Source organism: Salmo trutta, chromosome 20 (assembly GCF_901001165.1).
Source record: "Salmo trutta chromosome 20, fSalTru1.1, whole genome shotgun sequence".
In the NCBI taxonomy this organism is placed as follows: domain Eukaryota; kingdom Metazoa; phylum Chordata; class Actinopteri; order Salmoniformes; family Salmonidae; genus Salmo; species Salmo trutta.
In genome coordinates, this window is record NC_042976.1 from 38151153 (window position 1) to 38177438 (window position 26286).

Below are 26286 nucleotides of genomic sequence, written 5' to 3' on the forward strand. Positions count from 1 at the left end.
AGAACACAAGTGTTAACATACAATGAAAAAATATTTATTATAAACATGTGGAAACTAACAATCATGTATGGTTAGGGTGACTGACAAGCCCACAACTCACATTTTGGCCCCCAAAAAAACATTTTACAGCACAGGAACATCAGATAAAAATGTGATTGTTTTATAATTGAACAGTGGATAAATCATAATTCATCCTTGACCTGAAAAGCAAACATAAAAAAAAAATCAATGTCAAACTTCATATGCAGGGCAGGGTTGATGTTAGTGTCATAAAAGACATACGTTTGTCAGAAAAAAAACTGTTATAAAAACCATGCAATGCCATAAAGCTTTTCCAATTCAATTCATCTGTTCCCTCGGAATCTTTGATCCATCCGCATGTGTATTACAAAAAAAGACTTCAAAAGATCGATAGAGTAGTGTGTTATTTGCAACATAAAATTTATGATATGTTTGGACTGATATAAAACCAGCTTAGGGGGATTTAGCATAGGCTCAGATAACATTTAGCTCTGTGGCAAATGCATTTTGTGAAACGTATTATATGAATCCAATCAGTTGATTGAATATCCCTTTGCCAAAGATCTGTTTTCATGTCACCTTTGACAGACAGCAGCCTGTAAAAAGACACTGGCGGGGACATTCCTTTAGCATTGTAGACATAGGGGGCAGATTATCATATACTGTATTAGAGTTGGGCAATACGGACAAAAGTCTATCGCGATAAATTGCCTGAATTGATCAATTCAGAAGAATAGGACGGTGTGTGTATAATATTACAGGAGCAGTGCAGTCAAAATGTGATTTTCCTTAATTTTTTTCCTGATCTACTACCGCATGACAAGAGGTACCAATGCACCAAGTCTGGAACCAACATCTACCCAGACTACCTGCATTGACCCTTTTTTGCACTAACTCTACGCAGACACAATTGACTCTACCCACACACTCACGACCCAACACACACAAGGCATACTGACGCCACACACACTTTCATACTCACCACATATGCTGCATCTGCTGCTACTGTCCATTATCTAACCTGTTGCATAGTCACTTTACCCCTACCTATACATACAGTATGTTATTTTCTACTCCCTATATATAGCAATGTTCACTGTGTATTTATTCCTTGTGTCACTATTTATGTTTTATCTTTAACTCTGCATTGTTGGAAAAGGACCCATAAGTGAGCATTTCACTGTCAGTCTACACCGGTTGTCTACGAAGCATGTGACAAATAAAAATGTGATTTGCCAATAATTTTGTGTTTATAGTCCCAGCTCTATCATATATCAGAATCTCCTGTTGTCAAAACACTGATAGCCCAGTTCAAGGTTGACTGCAGTGGGATCAGAGCTAGGATGCAATCCCTTGTGCAAACATTCCTGCCTCCATTTTCCTCCCTATATGCTGTAATAGAGAGATTAGCTTGTGTCTCGATGCTTACCTGTGGTGTCCTGTGGCAGGAGCATGGGAAGAGGTCATCAGTGGGCTGCTCGACCCGTTCCATGCCCTCTCTGATCTTAGGCTCAGTCACCTGCAACTTGGCATACTCCTGGTCAACAGAAATAGAGAAACATGGGGATTTAAAAAATAATTTAAAAAAAAAAGTTGATATATTACACACACTACCATTCAAAAGTTTGGGGTCACTTAGATATCCTTTTTTTTGAAAGAAGAGCAAATTTTTTTGTCCATTAAAATAACATCAAATTGATCAGAAACACAGTGTAGACATTGTTAATGTTGTAAATGACTATTGTAGCTGGAAAGGGCAGATAGATTTTTAATGTGATATCTGCATAGGCGTACAGAGGCCCATTATCAGCAACCATCACTCCTGTGTTCCAATGGCACGTTGTGTTAGATAATACAGGTTTATCATTTTAAAAGGCTAATTGATCATTAGAAAACCATTTTGCAATTATGTTAGCACAGCTGAAAACTGTTGTCCTGGTTAAAGAAGCAATATAACTGGCCTTCTTTAGACTAGTTGAGTATCTGGAGCATCAGCATTTGTGGGTTCGATTACAGGCTCAAAACGGCCAGAAACGAATAACTTTTTTCTGAAATTCGTCAGTCTATTCTTGTTCTGAGAAATGACGGCTACTCCATGCAAGACACTGCCAAGAAACTGAAGATCTCGTACAACGCTGTGCACTAGTCCCGTCACAGAACAGCGCAAAATGGCTCTAACCAGAATAGAAAGAGGAGTGGGAGGCCCCGGTGCACAACTGAGCAAGAGGACAAGTACATTAGTGTCTAGTTTGAAAAACAGACACTAAACAAGTCCTCAACTGGCAGCTTAATTAAATAGTACCTGCAAAACACCAGTCTCAACGTCAACAGTGAAGAGGCGAATCCGGGATGCTGGCCTTCTAGGTAGAGTTGCAAAGAAAAAGCCATATCACAGACTGGACAATGTTCTGTGAAGGGAGTTGTACGAGATCTTCAGTTTCTTGGCAATTTCTCGCATGGAATAGCCTTCATTTCTCAGAACAAGAATAGACTGACGAGTTTCAGAAGAAAGTAATTTGTTTCTAGCCATTTTGAGCCTGTAATCGAACCCACAAATGCTGATTCTCCAGATACTCAACTAGTCTAAAGAAGGCCAGTTATATTGCTTCTTTAAATCAGCACAACAGTTTCCAGCTGTGCTAACATAATTGCAAAAGGGTTTTGTAATGATCAATTAGCCTTTTAAAATGATTAACTTGGATTAGCTAACACAACGTGCCATTGGAACACAGGTATTATGGTTGCTGATAATGGGCCACTTTACGCCTATGTAGATATTCCATAAAACAAATCTGCCATTTCCAGCTACAATAGTCATTTACAACGTCTACACTGTATTTCTGATCAATTAGACAAAAAATGTGCTCTTCTTTCAAAAACAAGGACATTTCTAAGTGACCCCAAACTTTTGAATGGTAGTGTATATATTGAAGAGATGATGAAAATAAGAAAACTTTGACAAATATCGCTTTGTGATGACACCACCTTGTCATGGCCCCATCATTCACTACCTATCATCATAACTCACAGGTGTTGAAATATTAGTGCTATTTTGGAGATGAAAAAAACCTATCCCACAATCCTGTCATACAAGTAGCAAAACAATGATACACAAAAGTTCAACTTCATACTACGCGTTCAGATTCATATATATGTAACAGGGTAGGGGTCAACTCGAATTGAAAGCATATCAGTTCAATAATTGAAAGAGGGACATTGGTTTTCAATAAACTGAAAAGAAAAACTCAACAAAAAAAGAAAGCATCCCTTTTTCAGGACCCTGTCTTTCAAAGATAATTCGTAAAAATATAAATAACTTCACAGATCTTCATTGTAAAGGGTTTAAACACCGTTTCCCATGCTTGTTCAATGAACCGTAAACAATTAATGAACATGCACCTGTGGAACGGTTGTTAAGACACTAACAGCTTACAGACGGTAGGCAATTAAGGTCAGTTATGAAAACTTAGGACACTAAAAAGAGGCCTTTCTACTGAATCTGAAAAACACCAAAAGAAAGATGCCCAGGGTCCCTGCTCATCTGCGTGAACGTGCCTTAGCACGTTCAGGGAGACAGGACGGACAGCTGATCATCCTCGCAGTGGCAGACCACGTGTAACACCTGCACAGGATCGGTACAGCCGAACATCACACCTGCGGGACAGGTACAGGATGACAACAACAACTGCCCAAGTTACACCAGGAACGCACAATCCCTCCATCAGTGCTCATACTGTCCGCAATAGGCTGAGAGAAGCTGGACTGAGGGCTTGTAGGCCTGTTGTAAGGCAGGTCCTCACCAGACATCATGGGCAACAATGTCACCTATTGGCACAAACCCACCATCGCTGGACCAGACAGGACTGGCAAAAAGTGCTCTTCACTGACAAGTTGCGGTTCTGTCTCACCAGGGGTGATGGTCGGATTCGCATATATCGTCAAAGGAATGAGCGTTACACCGAGGCCTGTACTCTGGAGTGGGAACGATTTGGAGGTGGAGGGTCTGTCATGGTCTGGGGCAGTGTGTCACAGCATCATCGGACTGAGTTTGTCGTCATTGCAAGCAATCTCAATGCTGTGTGTTACAGGGAAGGCATCCTCCTCCCTCATGTGGTACCATTCCTGCAGGCTCATTCTGACATGACCCTCCAGCATGACAATGCTACCAGCCACACTGCTTGTTCTGTGAGCAATTTCCTGCAAGACAGGAATGTCAGTGTTCTGCCATGGCCAGCGAAGAGCCCGGATCGCAATCCCATTGAGCACATCTGGGAGCTGTTGGATCGGAGTGTGAGGGCTAGGGCCATTCCCCCCAGAAATATCCAGGAACTTGCAGGTGCCTTGGTGGAAGAGTGGGGTAATATCTCACAGCAAGAACTGGCAAATCTGATGCAGTACATGAGGAGGAAATGCACTGCAGTACTTAATGCATATGCTGACTGTTACTTTTGATTTTGACCCTCCTTTGTTCAGGGACACATTATTCAATTTCTGTTAGTCCCATGTCTGTGGAACTTGTTCAGTTTGTCTCAGTTGTTGAATCTTATGTTCATACAAATATTTATACATGTTAAGTTTGCTGAAAATAAACGCAGTTGACAGTAAGAGGACGTTTCTTTTTTTCCCCTGAGTTTAGTATCTATTTAAAAAATATAGATTTATAATCACTTTCAGAATGAACTGCCTTAGATTTAAATTGACCCCAATCCAGTTATGTAATATGTACGCAAGATGAGAAGGTAAAATGTGCACATTCATTCGGTTTCCAACAAGGAACACAGGTAGCCCCAACTTTGTTGACCTCCACCACTATCCCTCATAAAACACACCTGTCTTTATGGCTGATCTTTTGTGAAGACAGGAAGTTGTCCGTTTAGACATTCATTTCTGCAACGGCTGGGTTATGAGCTCCAATAAAGCACTTCAGGGAGAGACACATCACCATTATGTCCCTGGGCCAGTGTTCCTTTCCCAGAAAAAAAACACAGGGAGGGGCCACGGCTCTTCATGATGCCCCCATGACCCTCCTGACCTGTGGGCTCAGAAGTGGACCAAGGCTGGAGGCAGGTGGTGGTGGTTTGGGTTAGTGCTCTTCACTCATCTGATTCAGAAATGTGGTTTTAACTGTGGCATTGGATGAAACACACAGGTACACTTTTTATGTTTGAAAGAGTGCAAAGGGAAAAATATCTCCCATCTGTATGGCTCAGTTGGAAGAATTTTCAACGCCAGGTTTGTGGGTTTGATTCCCACAGGGGACCAGAACGAAAGAGTAAGAAAACGTAAGCACTCACTACTGTAAGTCGCTCTGGATAGGAGTGTCTGCTAAATGACTAAAATGTACATCGAGGCTATCTATAGTTGTCAGTAAAATAAATTCAAAAAGTATATTCTCATGAATAAAATAGACATTGATAAACATGTATTGCATTTGACTGACATTACTACATTATAATTACATGTTCTTCTAAGGGATGGGAGGGAGGATAGTAACATTAGAAGCAATCCAAATTGAGGAACATGTAAAACCACATTGAAAAACAACCAGAGCCAAATAAATTGTTGAAGGTACACATGCTTAAAAGGGACTCCACTGCTTCTTCAAGGTCAGCATATACCACCATTATAAAACAGCAACACGTGTAGGATCTGAACTGAGCATGCAAAACCTCACTGTTGACAGTGCAAAGACACACAAGTCACAAAACGAGATCAAGTGCCAAAAAATGTCTTCCTTGTCAGCCAGACACAGTTCTTTACCGTGACGACCCAGACGCATGGATGGGAAGCTTGGTTATCATGTTGTTAACTTGAACTCAATACGCTGAATTAAATTCACTCTTTGGAGGCGTACCATGGAATGGTTCAATGACACCCTATTCTAGCCGGGGGGGTCACCCACCCAAGTGTCATTCCAATAGGTGGGCCCTTCTATTCTGCCCTAGCCAAGGTGAAAGTTGAGGGTTGAGCCCTGACGTGTCAGTGTCACAGCTGAGGAGTAGCCCGACCTAGGAATACCTGGCCTCTGTACGAGTAACTACTGTCCTTGAAGTGTGGGTATAAAAGTGAGCGGTAGAGATGGGAAGATAAGAGATGAGATACGCAAGCTGCTGATGATGATGATGATGATAACAAGGGTGCATGAAACACTAGGCACACATTCAACATCTAGTTCTTTAAAACCAACAATGCAACAAGTGTGTGTACCTAGGGCTGTTACGGTGACCGTATTACAGCCCCACCGGCGGTCACGAGTCATGACGCCAGTCAAATTCCATGTGACAGTTAAGTCACAGTAATTTGGCTTCTCCAAACTCTAATGCTGCTAATGGTCATATAGCCTACAATGCAAATGTAATCAAAAATCTAATCAAACACTTCATGAGAGCCCATGAGCTCATGTTGCGTAACATTTCTATAGGTTATGCAATTTCCTGAGGAAACAGAGTGATGGCCTCTATTAAAAGGAGGAGGATCCCATCAGCTTTCTATAGGCTTACGATATTTATTTCTCAACTTTCCTAATATTAAGCACATTGCTTCTCTTTACAACAGGAGTATAGCCTATCTGGCTGGCATGGAAATGAACCATGGGAAAAGTGTCCTCATTCGCTATTTAAGTGCATAGATTACATGTCTTTTTTTCCCCTGCCCTGTTTCGACACAGGTGCATGATAATGGTACATTCTAAATGAAAACAAATTTCACACATTATCTAGTAAAGACTAGATTAAATCAAGGATAGTCTGATGGGTGACAATATTAGCATATCACTTGTGAATGATGCCCAGCTTAATTAGGCCTACTCATTTTATTGGCTGACAAAAAGTAAGTGTGAACAGTTCTTCCAAGATCTTCAATATGCGCCTCGAAATTGGATAAGGATGCGCACAGTTGCATCCATGAAGTGTCTGTCTTCACTTGTAGCCTGTGAGAAAGACCCGATCACATGACGGAGAGCCATGTGAGTGAGAGGTGCTTCGGAGCACTCAGTCGGGATAAGGGAATTATAATTATTATATTCAGCCCAAGGGCACGGCCACTGGCCAAAAAATGAACTAGTGCAGCCCACAGCCATATGGCATAGCCAGATCAGGACCTAACATAAGGACAACTCAGACAATGCTATTCTGTCCTTCTGAAATACTACATTTTCTTCATGTCATGTTTCTTTAGACCGGTCTAAAATAAATAATGGGTTTATTGTGATGGTGTAGACTATATTAAATGGATTTATTAGACTTTTTAAAATGTAGATGTTCCAAAGGTCTGCATCAGTGGTTTGTAGGCTGTGTGTGGAAGCCAGGAGATGCTAAATGTCTTTATGTTAATTAACGGTCACTTACCGTGAGACCGGCAGTTATTTGCTTGACAATCACCAGCTGACAAAAATGCACGACCGCCACAGCCCTATCTATACCTACTACCGTCAGTTATCCAGGTTCTCAAGTTTCTCCACAAAGGCACACTCTTCACTTACTTATTAAATACAGCTCTAATTTCAAGTGTGCATGTCTGAATCTTGACTGTATACAGTATGTAGAGTTAAATCAATGTAGTCGTAGTGTAAAGTGAAATGTTACCTGGAAGAGTTTGTAGTAGTAACAGAATATACTGTCCCCCATCAGATGATTTCGGGCAAATTGTTGACCGGCTACTGCAATTTTTCTTGCCTGGAAGAGCGAGATCATACTGAGCTTTTGAACAGAATGGGAAAAAATGTGTGCCTACATACTGTATGTTCCCCCAATATATTTGAAACTTTGAAGTGCATTACAAATCCAACAGCGTATTCATCAATCATCCTCATCACCTCCTCATCTTGCTCACGGGCCCAATGGATCTTCTCCTGCAGGTCAGCCAGGTCTGCTCTGATGGGGATGTAGTGTTCCCAGGGTCTGAGCTGGCTGTAGAAGTGTTCATAGTAACCAGAGTCCTGCTTCAGCACCACACTGTCCCCAGCCAGCAGGTAGGGCAGTCTGTAGGCTGCCACCGTGCCATCTATGTTGATCTGGTACTTGTACTGTCAGAGGAGATAGAGGTGGGGTGGTGAGACTGTTCAGTTCCATTTTCAAATCAAATCTTCTGGGGTGTTTATGCTTGTTCCTGACCTATTTCCTGTGGGATTCAAGGGACTGGTTAACCTGATACAGAATAAGCCTAGTCCTGGACTAAAAAGCAAACTCAATGGAGAATCTCAATTTTAAATTATTTTAAATGAAGTCCAGTAGTGTTGAACCCAATTAGTCGACTGGTCGATTGTTTGGTCAATAGGCTGTTAGTTGACCAAGTCGTTTTTTTTGGCAAGCAGTAGCAAATATATATTTGTTTTTTTATGGCACACAAGATACCCGTCTGATACCTGTCGCGCCCATCTCAGTGAACTAATCCATTGCAGAGGATGAGAGTAATCCATCGCGGAGCCACGTGGATCCCACAGTGCTAAATCTCTCTCCAGAATGTGTTCTCTCCTGCACATTCATTGCTTCATAACTTAATTGTGTGAAATGTTTTCCTTGATTGTTAGTTTTGGTATGTTTCATTCCACTTACAAGTTTTGACAATTTAGTCAGTCTTTTGTTTGGAGCGCTACTGTCAATGTTGAGTAATGCCTCGATCACACCGACAGCATTGCATTTTGGTACACCAGAAGTACATTCATTTCCAATGGAACACTGCGTTTGCCTCGCAGCATTGAGTTGCAGAGGCAGTTGCAGTGCGTTCTGTGTGGTGCATACGTTGGATTTATCGAACGTACGCGTCAAACTATGTGTAGACGGCTTGACAGAAATGGTAGCAGAAGGTGAACGTTGAACTTTTGTTGCACACATATCCAGATGATGCTGCGTCACATTTTGTGCAAATATACTATCGGTGTGATCGAGGCGTAAGGAAAGACGCACACCTGATTATGCATGGAAGTAGGCCTATAGGCTACCTGGCCTGCGCGCAAATGTAGGCACTTCTCAAAGTAATGTCTTCACCTCAAACAGCAAGCAAACAAAGTCTGTTTTACAGCCATTGAGAATGACAATAGTTCCTCAATGTATTTGAAAAATCTTTCCAGCTCTTTCAATAACCACTCAGCGCGAAAGGGAAAAATGTCATGCTCTGATCCAGAGGAAACATCATAAAATATGTTTACCTGATGAGCTCTTATACCTTGTGAAAAATATACAACAGCTGTTCTGTTTCCGAGCTCACTGGCTTGGGAAACCGAGGGCCCAGAATATTACATACAATGTTGCAAGTTTGCTAGTTTAAGCTTCAGGCTGGACCCAAGTTAATAGTTTATACAATGTTTCTAGTTCCTTGCAGACAGGCCATGAGTAGCCAATGTGATTTATAGGATATTTATTTTAAAATCAGAATATTTTCTGCCTGCAGGCTGCAATGTTTTTATTTGTTGGCTTTATGACTGGAAAGCACTTTACTGGCCTCTCGTTTCCATGCGTTGCCATGTGCATATTGCCTTATAAAATGAACTATTAAAATCTACTTTTTAATCTCTGGCATAAAGTCTCCTCCAAACCGTTCTCATTTTTACTAGTCTCGTCCCTTGTTCTTTTTGTTTTACAAGCAATTATCTGCCCCATTAAATAAAATGTAGTCAAATGTCACCGCTAAAATAGTAAAAATTATCAACGTGTACATTTTCTAATTATGGACTTATAAATTAAATATATTGCCAAATATGACAACACCAGAAATCAACCCAAACTTTATCATTATCTACCCCAAAGCAGCGAGGTGTCTAATTGATGATACACCTAGCCTGGGAGTGAGTCTGTCTGCAGAGACTGGATACTTTTTCTGCCTACACCACATCCATCTCACCTTGAAGAAGTCAAAGAAGGAGACGTGTTTGACCAGCGGTCCGTAGAGGCTCTCATCGTGTTTGAAGAAGAAGAAGTTGGTAAAGGCTGCATCCACCATGTCAGGGTGAGCCCTGGCCAGCTTCACCAGCTCCAGGCGCTCCTTGCGACTATCCCGCCCCCTCCAGAACGCTGTGGCGTTCTTCTCCCTCCACGGAGGCCCTGTATTGGCCTGGACCGACATCATGTCCAAACTCACTCTGCTTATCGGAAGAGAAACAACAGACGCAATTCGCTAGCACACAGACCTGATAAAGATAATGTTCTTAAAATGCTGTCACTAACCAGTTGAGTGTGTGGTCCCCATTATTCTATTTTGGATTATATTATTTGTCCAGCGCACATTTCCCTTCGAATCAAATATACTATCATAATAGTACATTCTGAAAAACAAAATGTTTTGGCTGTAGCATCACTTGCACCTGTGTATAATGGATGACACACAAAGATAAATGAGGAGAGCAACAGTGGTGCTTGCCTTCCCATGGTCTCCAGGACCGACTCGGTGAGGTCGTAGGTTGGCATAACGATGTCGCGGGTGTCATTGGAGCCGCACCAGGAGAAGATGGGGTGGAGCCTCTCCGAGGGCCTCCTCTTCTCCAGGGGCCAGTCCCCCAGGTTCACAAAGAACTCTAGATCTGGGACCCGCACCTGACCGCACAGGGAGCGAGAGAGGAGACACTGGGCTTAGAACATACATCACTACCTGACCGCACAGCGAGAGAGAGAGACAGAGAAGACAGAAGGAGAGAGAGGAGAAGAGAGAGACAGAGCAGGACGAGAGAGAAGATACTGGGCTTAGACTATACATCGCCTACAAAACATAACTTTATTGTCCATGTTGCAGCGAACAACAGAAATGTCTTCTGCTCTGTTCTACACAACCTCTTTAAAAAATAAACATCTCTGCATCTAAATTCACCCCCCAGTATACCCTGATAAATAACACAGCCTTTATAAATGAAGATGACATATTCTTTACAGAAATGCCCTATGCTGTGATCTTCATGAGTCCACAGTGCCATCTAGTGGCCACGGGGACAAATAACCCTAGAATCAACCCCAACACCTTCCATTATCTCCCACCACGTTGGTGATTGCGGATGTGAAGGAATCTGATAGGTGGAAGCGAAACCTCCGATCAGCCTTGAACGGGCCTTTGTCTTTCAATAGTGGCTCAACAAGGACTTCCTATTCCAAAGTAAATGGTCATGAATGTTAAAAACGCCCACACCAATAGAAATCCACTTTTCCGAGCTGAAATATGGCCAGAGCTTACCCATGATGTTGCACAACGATTTAAGTCAAGATGTCATCGTTTTAGTCAATGATGTATGTATGATATGTATGTATGATATTTAGTCACAGTCTGCTTAAACTAATAACAAACAATTATATGTTTTCATGTCTTTATTGAACACACTGTGTAAACATTCACAGTGCAGGGTGGGAAAAGTATGTGAACCCTTGGATTTAATAACTGGTTGACCCTCCTTTGGCAGCAATAACCTCAACCAAACGTTTTCTGTAGTTGTGGATCAGACCTGCACAACGGTCAGGAGGAATTTTGGACAATTCCTCTTTACAAAACTATTTCAGTTCAGCAATATTCTTGGGATGTCTGCTGTGAACTGCTCGAGGTCATGCCACAGCATCTAAATCAGGTTGAGGTCAGGACTCTGACTGGGCCACTCCAGAAGGCGTATTTTCTTCTGTTGAAGCCATTCCGTTGTTGATTTACTTCTGTGTTTTGGGTCGTTGTCCTGTTGCATCACCAAACTTCTGATGAGCTTCAATTGGCGGACAGATAAACCTAACATTCTCCTGCAAAATGTCCTGATAAACTTGGGAATTAATTTTTCCGGCGATGATAGCAAGCTGTCCAGGCCCTGAGGCAGCAAAGCAGTCCCAAACCATGATGCTCCCTCCACCATACTTTACAGTTGGGATGAGGTTTTGATGTTGGTGTGCTGTGCCTTTTTTTCTCCACAGTGTTGTGTGTTCCTTCCTAACAACTCAACTGTAGTTTCATCTGTCCACAGAATACTTTGCCAGTAGCGTTGTGGAACATCCAGATGCTCTTTGTGAACTTCAGACGTGCAGCAATGTTTTTTTTTGACAGCAGTGGCTTCTTCCGTGGTGTCCTCCCATGAACACCATACTTGTTTAGTGTTTTACGTATCATAGACTCTTCAACAGAGATGTTAGCATGTTCCAGAGATTTCTGTAAGTCTTTAGCTGACACTCTGGGATTCTTGTTAACCTCACTGAGCATTCTGCACTGTGCTCTTGCAGTCATTGCAGGACGACCATTCATAAGGAGAGTTGCAACAGTGCTGAACTTTCTCCATTTATAGACAATTTGTCTTACCGTGGACTGATGAACATCAAGGCTTTTAGAGATACTTTTGTAACTCTTTCCAGCTTTATGCATGTCAACAATTCTTAATCTAGGGTCTTCTCTTTCTCTTTCGTTCGAGGCATGGTTCACATCAGACAATGCTTCTTGTGAATAGCAAACTCAAATTTTGTGAGTGTTTTTTTGTAGGGCAAGGCAGCTCGAACCAACATCTCCAATCTCGTCTCATTGATTGGACTCCAGGTTAGCTGACTCCTGACTCCAATTAGCTTTGGGAGAAGTCATGTTTGTGTTTGTCTGTTGTTGTGACTTAGATGATCAGATCTAATTTTATGGCCAATTTATACAGAAATCCAGGTATTTCCAAAGGGTTCACATACTTTTTCTTGCCACTGTAGAAAAACACATATGGGCGATCTTTCAATAGTTATCCATATTACAGGAGCTTCATCTTATTCCCTTTTAACTATATCTATGGTGGATTCGCGGCTACAATTTATGGAAGATGCCAAAACTTGAGATAACAAGAGATGGCGAAGTCAACGATAGGCCAGTGGTTTCCATCTGTGGCAGTAAATCAAAGCTTATGAAAAACCCAGCTCCAGAACGAGCTCCCTAATCTTGTGAATATGGTGTAGCAAAAAAATTAAATAAAACGGCAACAAATAAAATGAGCTAACTAGATAAGGTCAGCAAGACATTTAGCGCACTGACAGCTGTCAGTGTAGCAAGCTGTTGATGTTCATCAACTCCACATGGTCCTTTAACTTCATTTGAAGAACTCACCTTTCTGGTTAGCGAGAGGAGGAAGGCATCCATGAAGATCCTGAATCCCACATGTTCCCCTAGTGTCTTAATGTAGACCTCAGGGTGGAAATATAGAATAGAATATTAACTTTATCGTCCACGTGTTACAGCAAACAAATGGAAAATTGTCTCCCGCTCTAATTCTCAACCCTCCCGCAGACAGCACGCGTCGCACACAGTTCAGACGAGCACATGGTCAAGCTGCAGTGCAGCAGCCCTGGATGGACAGAAATTGCTCATGATAAAAGTCAGAAAAAAATTCTGATAACATTGTTAATACTGGCTGTAATCATAACAGTGGTGGTATCAACATCTCTTGGGAAGCTCACATTTATGTAGATGTAGAATCAACTGAGCTAGTGTGTACTTCCAGATGACCACAGAAGTGAGTGGGAACTGCTGCTGACCTCTTGCAGCTCACCACAACCTCACTGCATAAAGCCTACCGCCACCGCTTACCAGGGCAGTGTGACGTCACTGGAGTGACACACACTCACACTGGATTGCGGTGTTTACGCAGCATTGTGTGAGGAAACAAGAAAAGGGGATATATCCAAAACATGCCTATGGTAGTTTGGGTATGGAATACGGTTCAAGCAAGAGATGAAGCATATCCAGTTAGTGGGTGTTAGAGATGTATCAAATCCCAGCTTTTGAAGTATAGTGGGATTCAAATCTACATTTCAACTGACAACTGTATAGTCAGATTCAAATTTACAACATTTTGACTGACACCTGTTTGTATGTAATAGTATGATTAGAGGTACCATGAATCGCTGTCTTCCAGCATTATTGGGGGGGGGGGGGGGGGGGGGGGGCTTAACAATACTACATGGTTGTTCAACACGGTACAGGTGTCTAATAAAAATGGGACTCAGGTGTCTTCAACCTTTACAATAAGTCCATTTTTATGACTGGAAATGGCCACGCCACCTGGTCCCATATTCACAAAAAGTCTCAGAAATACGAGTGATGATATTGGACCAGTTTAGCTTTTTAGAATCAAAATGAATACAATTATATGGAGGGGGACCTGACTCTAGATCAGCACTCTGGTATGCTTTTTGAACATGGGTCCTGGTCTACCATATACCTTGTTGTCTTTGACAGTGTAGTGGCAGAGGCTCTGTCTCTGTCCGAAACGCTGGGGCACCTCCAGGGCGTTGCGGTCTGGGTCCACCCTGGGGAACAGGGCCAGGTCCTGCTCTATCTGGGGGAAGGACACAGGGCACTGCATGTCCTCCTTCCACACAGAACCACTGGGCTGAGGACAGTCACAACCATCATGGTACACTGGACCTAAAGAGAGGGGGTGGAGAAGGGAGCATAGAAAGTTTAGATGACCCTCATGAAGCATTATAGATGCAGTAGTGTCTCACAGAGAGAAAGACAGTTTCCCTGGTATCTGGAACCAAGGACTAATAACACCAATTCTATTTCAAATTTGACCCAAACAATTGTCGTGGCATTTGTGCCAACTGCAACCTGGGGGAAATATTCTGCGCCATCATGAACAGCTGATTACTGCACTCTCTCAGTCAACACAATGTCCCGAGCAAAAGTTCCATTGGATTCCTACCAAATGATTGAACATCAGACCATATTTATACCCTACACACCCTAACTGATAAACATGAAAAACTAAAACAATGTTTATTTGTAGATTTCCAAAAACTATTTGATTAAATTTAGCATGAAGGCATTTTAATAAAATGTATTGAAAGTGGTAGGTGGAAAAACCCATGTCATCAAATCAATGTACACAAGTAACAAAACGTGCAGTCAAAATGTGAGATAAACACACATATTTGTTTTCCCAAGGGCGTGGAGTAAAACACAGAAACAACTTGCCTATTTAATATTTATATAAATTAATTTGCCAAAAACACTTGAGCAATCAACAGCCCCCGGTCTCATGCTTAACACAGACGAAGGAAAAAACATGCCTCCTTTATGCAGATGATCTGGTAGTGCAGTCACCCAGAAAATAGGAACTACAGCAGCAAGTAGATCATCTGCAACAGTTCTGTCAGACCTGGGCACTGACAGTCACTCTTATGATATTCCAGAAAAGGTCCAGATGTCAGGGAAACCCATCTACTTTTTTAAATGGGCTCCACTCCTACACACAAACACACCTACCTGGGACAAACAAACAAAATTAGCTCCACAGGAAACTTCAACCTGGCCGTGAATGAAGTGAGAGACAAAGCACGGAGGGCTTTCTATGCCATTAAAAAAAATCTATAAAAATTAGACATACCAATTAGAATCGGGAAATATTAGAATCAATAATAGAACCAATTGCATTATATGGCAGTGAAGCGTGGGGTCGGCTTACAAAGCATCGACAAACCCTGCATGCGGAATTCTGTAAGAGCATCCTCAGAGGACAGAGAAACTGCAAACCACGCATGCAGAGCAATTCCCTCTTCTGATTAATATTGAAAGAGCCGCCAAATGTTATAATCATTACAAAAACTAGTGAAAGCTAAGTATATCACCTTATTGGAAAATATACCACAAAAGATCTAACTTAAATGATATTTGGCTCTAAAACCTGACAGTACACAGTGGCAGACTATCTGAGAAAAACACTGGCTTTGTACAGACTCATTGAGCACAGCCTGGCCATAGAAACCGGCTGTCGCAGGTAGAGCTGGCTACCCACAGAGGACAGGCTGTGCTCACTCCGCCCTCAGAGAGGAGGTCGAGACAGAGCTCTACTTTCTCCTACACTGCGAGAACAATGCAGACTTCCAGGCAATTTTCTTCCCCAAAATGAAAACAAATAAAAGGTTTTGAAACAAAAACAGAAAACATGAAAATCTATTGGGAGAAAAAACCCCTCGGTGCCATATACAGTGGAAAGAAAAAGTATGTGAAACCTTTGGAAATACCTAGATTTCTGCATAAATTGGTCATAAAATTTGATCTGATCTTCATGTAGGTCACAACAATAGAAAGTCTGCTTTAAACTAATAACAAACAATTATGTGTTTTCATGTCTTTATTGAACACACCGTGTAAACATTCATAGTGCAGGGTGGGAAAAGTATGTGAACCCTTGGATTTAATAACTGGTTGACCGCCAGCAATAACCATAACCAAACGTTTTCTGTAGTTGCGGATCAGACCTGCACAACGGTCAGGAGGAACTTTGGACCATTGCTCTTTACAAAACTGTTTCAGTTCAGCAATATTCTTGGGATGTCTGGTGTGAACTGCTCTCGAGGTCATGCCACAGCATCTCAATCGGGTTGAGGTCAGGACTCTGACTGGGCCACTCCAAAAGGCATATTGTCTTCTGTTGAAGCCATTCTGTTGATGATTTACTTCTGTGTTTTGGATCGTTGTCCTGTTGGGTCAAAATTCTGATGAGCTTCAACTGGCGGACAGATAAACATTCTCCTGCAAAATGTCTTGATAAACTTGGGAATTTTATATTTCCGGCGATGATATCAAGCTGTCCAGGTCCTGAGGCAGCAAACCAGCCACAAAACATGATTCTCCCTCCACCATACTTTACAGTTGGGATGAGGTTTTGATGTTGGTGTGCTGTGCCTTTTTTTCTCCACACATAGTGTTGTGTTCCTTCCAAACAACTCAACTGTAGTTTCATCTGTCCACAGAATATTTTGCCAGTAGCGTTGACATCCAGGTATACATTTGCTAACTTCACACGTGCAGACAGGTTTTATTTAGACAGCAGTGGCTTTTTCCGTGGTGTCCTCCCATGAACACCATACTTGTTTAGTGTTTTACGTATAATAATCTCATCAACAGAGATGTTAGCATGTTCCAGAGATCTCTGTAAGTCTTTAGCTGACACTCTAGGATTCTGCTTAACCTCACTGAGCATTCTGCACTGTGCTCTTGCAGTCATCTTTGCAGAATGGCCACTCCTAGGGAGAGTAGCAACAGTGCTGAACTTTCTCCATTTATAGACAATTTGTCTTGCCGTGGACTGATGAACATCAAGGCTTTTAGAGATACTTTTGTAACCCTTTCCAGCTTTATGCAAGTCAACAATTCTTAATCTTAGGTCTTCTGAGATCTCTTTCGTTCGAGGCATGGTTCACATCAGGCAATGCTTCTTGTGAATAGCAAACTCAAATTTTCTGAGTGTTTTTTTATAGGGCAAGGCAGCTCTAACCAACATCTCCAATCTCGTCTCATTGATTGGACTCCAGGTTAGCTGACTCCTGACCTGACTCCAATTAGCTTTGGGAGAAGTCAATACCATAGGGGTTCACATACTTTTTCCAACCTAGACTGAATGTTTAAATTATATATTCAATATAGACATGAAAAATACAATTTGTGTGTTATAGTATGCTTAAACTTATGTTTGTCTATTATTGTGACTTAGATGAAGATCAGATCAAATTTGATGACCAATTTATGCAGATATCCAGGTAATTCCAAAGGGTTTACAAAGGGTTTTTCTTGCCACTAAGTTTCAAAACAAATGTAGCTTCCTGCCACACGCGTAGGGAGAGCATGTGGAACAAACAACCAGGACAATAACATTGTTACCTGTGTCTTTCTCACCAAGTAAATATTGTCCTCATTCATTTACTACTATATTTCTCCTGATAATTGTTATTACAATTGTTCCTATTATTATCTGTGTCATCATTGATTTGATATGTCTACATGTTTGCTTTTTACAGCCTTATTCTAAAATAAATGTAAATGTTTTTTCCCCCTCATCAATCTCCAAACAATACCCCACAATGACAAAGCAAAAACTGGTTTAGACATTTTTGCAAATGTATATATAAATAAATAATTAAATATCAAATTTACATAAGTATTCAGAACCTTTACTCAGTACTTTGTTGAAGCACCTTTGGCAGCGATTACAGCCTGAAGTCTTCTTGGGTATGGGGCTTGGCACTAGAGGTCGACCGATTATGATTTTTCAACGCCGATACCAATTATTGGAGGACCAAAAAAAGCCGATACCGATTAGATCGGCCGATTTTTATATATATATAACAATGACAACAATACTGAATGAACACTTATTTTAACTTAATATAATACATCATCAATAAAATCAATTTAGTCTCAAATAAATAATGAAATATGTTCAATTTGGTTGAAATATTGCAAAAACAAAGTGTTGGAGAAGAAAGTAAAAGTGCAATATGTGCCATGTAAAAAATATAACGTTTAAGTTCCTTGCTCAGAACATATGAAAGCTGGTGGTTCCTTTTAACATGAGTCTTCAATATTCCCAGGTAAGAAGTTTAAAGTTGTAGTTATTATAGGAATTATAGAACTATTTCTCTCTATACCATTTGTATTTCATATAGCTTTGACTATTGGATGTCCCTATAGGCACTTTAGTGTTGCCAGCTTAATCTCAGGAGTTGATCGGCTTGAAGTCATAAACAGCGCAATGCTTGAAGCACAGCGAAGAGCTGCTGGCAAATGCAGGAAAGTGCTGTTTTAATGAATGCTTACGAGCCTGCTGCTGCCTACCACCGCTCAGTCAGACTGCTCTATCAAATCATAGACTTAATTATAATAAAATAACACACAGAAATACGAGCCTTGGGTCATTAATATGGTCAAATCCGGAAACTATAATTTCGAAAACAAAACGTTTATTCTTTAAGTGAAATACGGAACCGTTCCGTATTTTATCGAACGGGTGTCATCCCTAAGTCTAAATATTGCTGTTACATTGCACAACCTTCAATGTTATGTCATAATTATGTAAAATTCTGGCAAATTAATTACGGTCTTTGTTAGGAAGAAATGGTCTTCACACAGTTCGCAACGAGCCAGGCGGCCCAAACTGCTGCATATACTCTGACTCTGCTTGCACAGAACGCAAGAGAAGTGATACAATTTCCCTAGTTAAAATGAAATTCATGTTAACAGGCAATATTAACTAAATATGCAGGTTTAAGAATATATACTTGTGTATTGATTTTAAGAAAGGCATTGATGTTTATGGTTTGGTACACATTGGTGCAACAACAGTGCTTTTTTCGCGAATGCGCTTGTTAAATCACACATTTTTGCGAAGTAGGTTGTGATTCAATGATAAATTAACAGACACTGCATCGATAATATGCAACGCAGGACAAGCTAGTGAGGGAAAAAAGTATTTGATCCCCTGCTGATTTTGTACATTTGCCCACTGACAAAAAAAAGGATCAGTCTATAATTTTAGTGGTAGGTTTATTTGAACAGTGAGACACAGAACAACAACAAAAAAATCCAGAAAAACGCATGTCAAAAATGTTATAAATTGATTTGCATTTTAATGAGGGAAATAAGTATTTGACACCCTCTCAATCTGAAAGATTTCTGGCTCCCAGGTGTCTTTTATACAGGTAACGAGCTGAAATTACGAGCACACTCTTAAAGGGAGTGCTCCTAATCTCAGCTTGTTACCTGTATAAAAGACACCTGTCCACAGAAGCAATCAATCATTCAGATTCCAAACTCTCCACAATGGCCAAGACCAAAGAGCTCTCCAAGGATGTCAGAGACAAGATTGTAGACCTACACAAGGCTGGAATGGGCTACAAGACCATCGCCAAGCAGCTTGGTGAGAAGGTGACAACAGTTGGTGCGATTATTCTCCATGCAAGATCTCACCTCGTGGAGTTGCAATGATCATGAGTACGGTGAGGAATCAGCCCAGAACTACACGGGAGGATCTTGTCAATGATCTCAAGGCAGCTGGGACCATAGTCACCAAGAAAACAAATGGTAACAACACACTACGCCGTGAAGGACTGAAATCCTGCAGCGCCCGCAAGGTCCCCCTGCTCAAGAAAGCACAAATACATGCCCATCTGAAGTTTGCCAATGAACATCTGAATGATTCAGAGGACAACTGGGTGAAAGTGTTGTGGTCAGATGAGACCAAAATGGAGCTCTTTGGCATCAAACCAACTCGCCGTGTTTGGAGGAGAAGGAATGCTGCCTATGACCCCAAGAACACCATCCCCACCGTCAAACATGGAGGTGGAAACATTATGCTTTGGGGGTGTTTTTCTGCAAAGGGGACTGGACAACTTCACCACATCAAAGGGACGATGGACGGGGCCATGTACCGTCAAATCTTGGGTGAGAACCTCCTTCCCTCAGCCAGGGCATTGAAAATGGGTCGTGTATGGGTATTCAGCATGACAATGACCCAAAACACACGGCCAAGGCAACAACGGAGTGGCTCAAGAAGAAGCACATTAAGGTCCTGGAGTGGCCTAGCCAGTCTCCAGACCTTAATCCCATAGAAAATCTGTGGAGGGAGCTGAAGGTTCGAGTTGCCAAACGTCAGCCTCGAAACCTTAATGACTTTCTAGAAGATCTGCAAAGAGGAGTGGGACAAAATCCCTCCTGAGATGTGTGCAAACCTGGTGGCCAACTACAAGAAACATCTGACCACTGTGATTGCCAACAAGGGTTTTGCCACCAAGTACTAAGTCATGTTTTGCAGAGGGGTCAAATACTTATTTCCCTCATTAAAATGCAAATCAATTTATAACATTTTTGACATGTGTTTTTCTGGATTCTTTTGTTGTTATTCTGTCTCTCACTGTTCAAATAAACCTACCATTAAAATTATAGACTGATCATTTCTTTGTCAGTATGCAAACGTACAAAATCAGCAGGGGATCAAATACCTTTTCCATTACTGTAGATAAACTAGTAATATCAACCATGTGTAGTTAACTAGTGATTATGTTAATATTGATTGTTTTTCATAAGATAAGTTTAATGCTAGCTAGCACCTTACCATGGCTCCTTGCTGCACTCGCATAACAGGTAGTCAGCCTGCCACGCAGTCTCCTCGTGGAGTGCAATGTAATCGGTGTCCAAAAATGCAGATTACCGATTGTTATGAAAACTTGAAATCGGCCCTAATTAATCGGCCATTCCGATTAATCGGTCGACCTCTACTTGGCACACCTGTATTTGGGGAGTTTCTCCCATTCTTCTCTGCAGATCCTGTCAAGCTCTGTCAGGTTGGATAGGGAACGTCGCTGCACAGCTATTTTCAGGTCTCTCCAGAGATGTTCCATCGGGTTCAAGTCCGGGCTCCGTCTGGCCCACTCAAGAATATTCAGAGACTTGTCCCGAAGCCACTCCTGCGTTGTCTTGGCTGTGTGCTTAGGGTCATTGTCCTGTTGGAAGATGAACCTTCGCCCCAGTCTGAGGTCCTGAGCGCTCTGGAGCAGGTTTTCATCAAGGAACTCTGTACTTTGCTCTGTTCATCTTTCCCTCGATCCTGATTAGTCTAGCCAGTCCCTGCCTCTGAAAAACATCCCCACAACACGATGCCGCCACCACCATGCTTCACTGTAAGGATGGTGCCAGGTTTCCTCCAGACGTGATGCTTGGCATTCAGGCCAAAGAGTTCAATCTTGGTTTAATCAGACCAGAGAATCTTGTTTCTCATGGTCAGAGTCCTTTAGGTTTCATCGGATGGGGCCACAGTGTCTCCTGACCCCTCCTGTCTCAGCCTCCAGTATTTATGCTGCCTCAGGACTACCTGGCTTGATGACTCCTTGCTGTCCCCAGTTCACCTGGCCGTGCTGCTGCTCCAGTTCCAACTGTTCTGCCTGCAGCTATGGAACCCTGACCTGTTCACCGGACGTGCTACCTGTCCCAGACCTGTTGTCCCAGACCTGCTGGAACCCTCACCTATTCACCGGACGTGCTACCTGTCCCAGACCTGCTGTTTTCAACACTCTAGAGACAGCAGGAGCGGTAGAGATACTCTCAAAGTTCGGCTATGAAAAAGCCAACTGACACTTAATCTTGTGTTACTGACTTGCTGCACCCTCGACAACTACTATGATTATTATTATTTGACAATGCTGGCAATTTATGAACATTTGAACATCTAGGCCATGTGCTGTTATAATCTCCACCCGGCACAGCCAGAAGAGGACTGGCCACCCCTCATAGCCTGATTCCTCTCTAGGTTTCTTCCAAGGTTTTGGCCTTTCTAGGGAGTTTTTCCTAGCCACCGTGCTTCTACACCTGCATTGCTTGCTGTTTGGGGTTTTAGGCTGGGTTTCTGTACAGCACTTTGTGATATCAGCTGATGTAAGAAGGGCTATATAAATAAATTTGATTTGATTAGGTACCTTTTGGCAAACTGCAAGCGGGCTGTCGTGCCTAACTGAGGAGTGGCTTTCGTCAGGCCACTCTACCATAAAGGCCTGATTGGTGGAGTGATGCAGAGATGGTTATCCTTCTGGAAGGTTCTCCCATCTCCACCTAGGAATTCTGGAGCTCTGTCAAAGTGACCATTGGGTTCTTGGTCACCTCTCTGACCAAGGCCCTTCTTCCCTGATTGCTCAGTTTGGCCAGACAGCCAGTTCTAGGAAGAGTCTTGGTGGTTCCAAACTTCTTCCATTTAAGAAGGAAGGATGGAGGCCACTGTGTTCTTGGGGACCTTGCAGAAATATTTTAGTACCCTTGCCCAAATCTGTGCCTCGACACAATCCTGTCTCGGAGCTCTACGGACAATTCCTTCAACCTCATACCTTGGTTTTTGGTCTGACATGCACTGTCAACTGTGGGACATTATATAGACAGGTGTGTGTCTTTCCAAATCATGTCCAATCAATTAAATTGACCACAGGTGGACTCAAATCAAGTTGTAGAATCATCTCAAGGATGATCAATGGAAACAGGATGCACATGAGCTCAATTTCGAGTCCCATATCAAAGGGTCTGAATACTTATGTAAATAAGGTATGTTTTTTTTGTTTTAATACATTTGCAAAAATTTCTAAAAACCTGTTTTCTCTTTGTCATTATGGGGTATTGTGTGTAGATTGATGACGTAACAAACTGTAGAAAAAGGGAAGGGGTCTGAATATTTTCCGAATGCACTGTATATGGTAACACTTTCCATGCCAATGAAGCCTTTTGAATTGAATTGACAAAGAGAGAGAACGAGAGTGAGGTAGAGAAAGAGAGAGAGAGAGAGAGAGATGAAGAGAAAGGGAGACAGAAAAAGTGAGTTAGTTGGTTTACCTTTCAGAATGAATGGGGACTTCGCGACGTGCTTGTCATTGAGCAGTATGTGGATGTGTAGGTCTGTGTAGCTGGCATACATCCTGTACCGCACCAGAAAGGAGCCATCTCTGCGATCTAGAACCTGCACCCAGATTCTAGTGAACTGTTCCACTGGGGACACGATCTTCACCTCGAATGTGTTCTCTCCGGGAGATGATGTGAAACTGAATGGCGTACACAGCGACATATACAAGCACGAGGGAAACAACATGTAGGCCTATGAGCTGAGCAGATTATATTTGGCTGAGCTGATGGTCATCATATGATCACAATAGTGTCAACAAATCTGATTGCAGCGCCTTCAGAGAAGTACTCACACCCCTTGACTTTTTCCACATTTTGTTGTTAAAGTTGGATTAAAATGTATTTAATTGTCAATGATCTACACAAAATAATCTAATGTCAATGTGAAAAAGAAAAAAAATCTAACATTTAAAAAAAGAAATCATAAAAAATAAAACACTAATATATCTTAATTAGATAAGAATTTAACTTCCTAAGTCAATACATGTTAGAATCCTCTTTGGCAGTGACTACAGCTGTGAGTCTTTCTGGGTAAGTCTAACAGCTTTTCACATTTGGATTGTGCAATATTTGCCAATTATTCTTTAAAAACATTCAGGTTCTGTTAAATTGGTTGTTGATCATTGCTAGACAACCACTTTCACGTCTTGCCATAGATTTTCAAGCAGATTTAAGTCAAAACTCTAATTCTGCCACTCATTGAACATTCACTGTCTTCTTGGTATGCAATTCTAGTTAAGATTTGGCCTTGTGTTTAAGGTTATTGTCTTGCTGAAAGGTGAATTTATCTCCCAGTTTCTGATGGAAAGCAGACTAAACCAGGTTTTCCTCTAGGATTTTGCGGGTGCTTAGCTCCATTCCGATCATTTTTTACCCTGAAAAACTCCCCAGTCCTTAACAATTACAAGCATACCCATAATATGATGCAGCCACCACTATGCTTGAAAATATGGAGAATGGTACTCAGTAATGTGTGGTATTTTCCCCAAACATAACACTTTGTATTCAGGACAAAAAGTTAATTGCTTTGCCACATTTTTTGCAGTATTACTTTGTTGCAAACAGGATGCATGTTTTGGAATATTTTTATTCTGTACAGGCTTCCTTCTGTTCACTTAATATTGTGGAGTAACTAATGTTGTCGATCCATCCTCAGTTTCCCCAGCCATTAAACTTTAACATCACCATTGGCCTCAAGTTGAAATCCCTGAGCAGTTTCCTTCCTCTCCAGCAACTGAGTTTGGAAGGATGCTGCTAACTTTGTAGTGACTGGGTGTATTGATACACCATCCGAAGTGTAATGAATAATTTCACCATGGTCAAAGGGATATTCAATGTCTGCTTTTTTATTTTTAACCCATCTACAAATAGGTGCCTTTATTTGCGAGGCATTGGAAAATCTCCCTGGTCTTTGTGGTTGAATCTGTGTTTGAAATTCATTGCTCGACTTACAGATAATTGTATGCGTGGGGTACAGAGATCAGGTTGTCAGAAAAAATCATGTTTAACACTATTATTGCACACAGGGTGTGTCCCTGCAACTTCTGTGACTTGTAACTCATGAACTTATTTAGGCTTGCCATAACAATGGGGTTGAATACTTATTGACTCAAGAAATCATTTGTAAACATAATTCCACTTTGACATTATGGGGTATTGTGTGTAGGCCAGTAACAAAAAAATAAATCATCTAAATCGAATCCAGGCTGCAACAACAAATGGGGGAAAAAGTCAAGGGGTGTGAATACTTTCTGAAGGCACTACAGGCCTAACTGTAGTTTAAACTCCAGGTGATATATGCATTTAAAACTGTTAAATGACTGTCGGTTACAATTATGTAGGCCAAAAGTGAACCTCGTGAGTAAACACCCAAAACAACAATGACAACAGTGGAGAAGGAATCTCCCCCAGAGGCAGAGGTGCCACAACGATGTGTTCAATGAGTGTTATCCCCGAATACTATCCATCTCCAACCCTAGGGAAACACAGTCATTAAATGTGTTCAGTGATGTAAGCGTGCAGTTCTACTTTTATCTGCACTTTCTATCATAATTCACGTGTGGTTTTACGATTCCACTGCTACATTGTGTCCACTGGCCATGCCATCGGCAGCTAGCTAGCCGCTTTGTATCGTCTGGTAGGCTTCCTTGAAGAATAGCGACATACTTACTTTCTCCCCGAGCTGTCCACAGTCTGTATGTAAAAGAAACGAGCTGGAAGGACAATATTTGCTTCGAGTCCAGAACCCCATACCAAAGTTGTTGTAGCACTGGGCACCGCGCCGGTTGAAGCCACGGGAGGTGTCTGTTCCATCAGCCCCAGACAGCACAACACAAATAACGAAAGCACTTTACGCAACATGTTTCTGCGACTCGGTTCTTCTGAAAATGCTTTGGTCCCTTGTCTATTCCAAACTGCTCTTTTACAATGGAATTTCAAGCCTGTAAAATGACCATCCCGGTAAAATGTAGGAAACGCCGGATAATTCGACATCTGGCCGCCAGCAGTGCATAGCCTACATCCAGCGAAACACCCTTTCTGGAAAATATGCGGATGCAATGTTTCGATTTGTGAATACTATACTCACATTAACACAACACAGCGTATTTCTATTAGTTTGCTGTGTCACATTTTTATCGGTAAAGTTTCTAATAAAACATACATGAACACAAAATCCTGTCCGGTTTGGGTAGAAGTTATTCGCAGACAGGCGAGCCTGGCAATCTGATTGGTCGCCCCCACAACGTCTGGTAGAGCGGGAAGCTGATTGGACCAAAAGAGTAGGAAAAGGCCATTGGGCCAGACGTATTTACTGCCATGCAAGGATCATTTCCAATGACTAAGTGAAACATTTTTACATGAGGGGTTTGTTCTTCAATGTTCCTAGATAGTGGGCTCCCGAGTGGCGCGGCGGTCTAAGACACTGCATCTCAGTGCAAGATGCGTCCCTGGTTATCACATCCGGCCGTAGTTGGGAGTCGCATAGAGCGGCGCACAATTGGCCCATCGTCGTCCGGGGTATGCCGTCACTGTAATTAAGAATTTGTTCTTAACTGACTTGCCTAGTAAAATAAATAGTGGATTTGACTTATATTGACCTAATATTAGAAATCAGTCATATGTATGTATATATAT

General features: G+C 41.8%; 1 protein-coding gene across 1 annotated transcript; it reads right to left on the reverse strand.

The window, feature by feature from the left end:
• Positions 1 to 12: 12 nt before the first annotated feature.
• poglut2 (protein O-glucosyltransferase 2) lies at positions 13 to 25879 on the reverse strand. Its single transcript, XM_029703156.1, has 10 exons — positions 25322 to 25879; positions 23086 to 23291; positions 14156 to 14361; positions 13042 to 13119; positions 10375 to 10547; positions 9859 to 10096; positions 7835 to 8044; positions 7605 to 7694; positions 1451 to 1558; positions 13 to 200 (listed from the first exon to the last, which is right to left on the reverse strand). Exons 1-10 carry the CDS (start codon positions 25642 to 25644, stop codon positions 183 to 185), a joined length of 1650 nt encoding a protein of 549 aa, XP_029559016.1. The 5' UTR covers positions 25645 to 25879; the 3' UTR covers positions 13 to 182.
• Between the last annotated feature and the right edge of the window lie 407 nt (positions 25880 to 26286).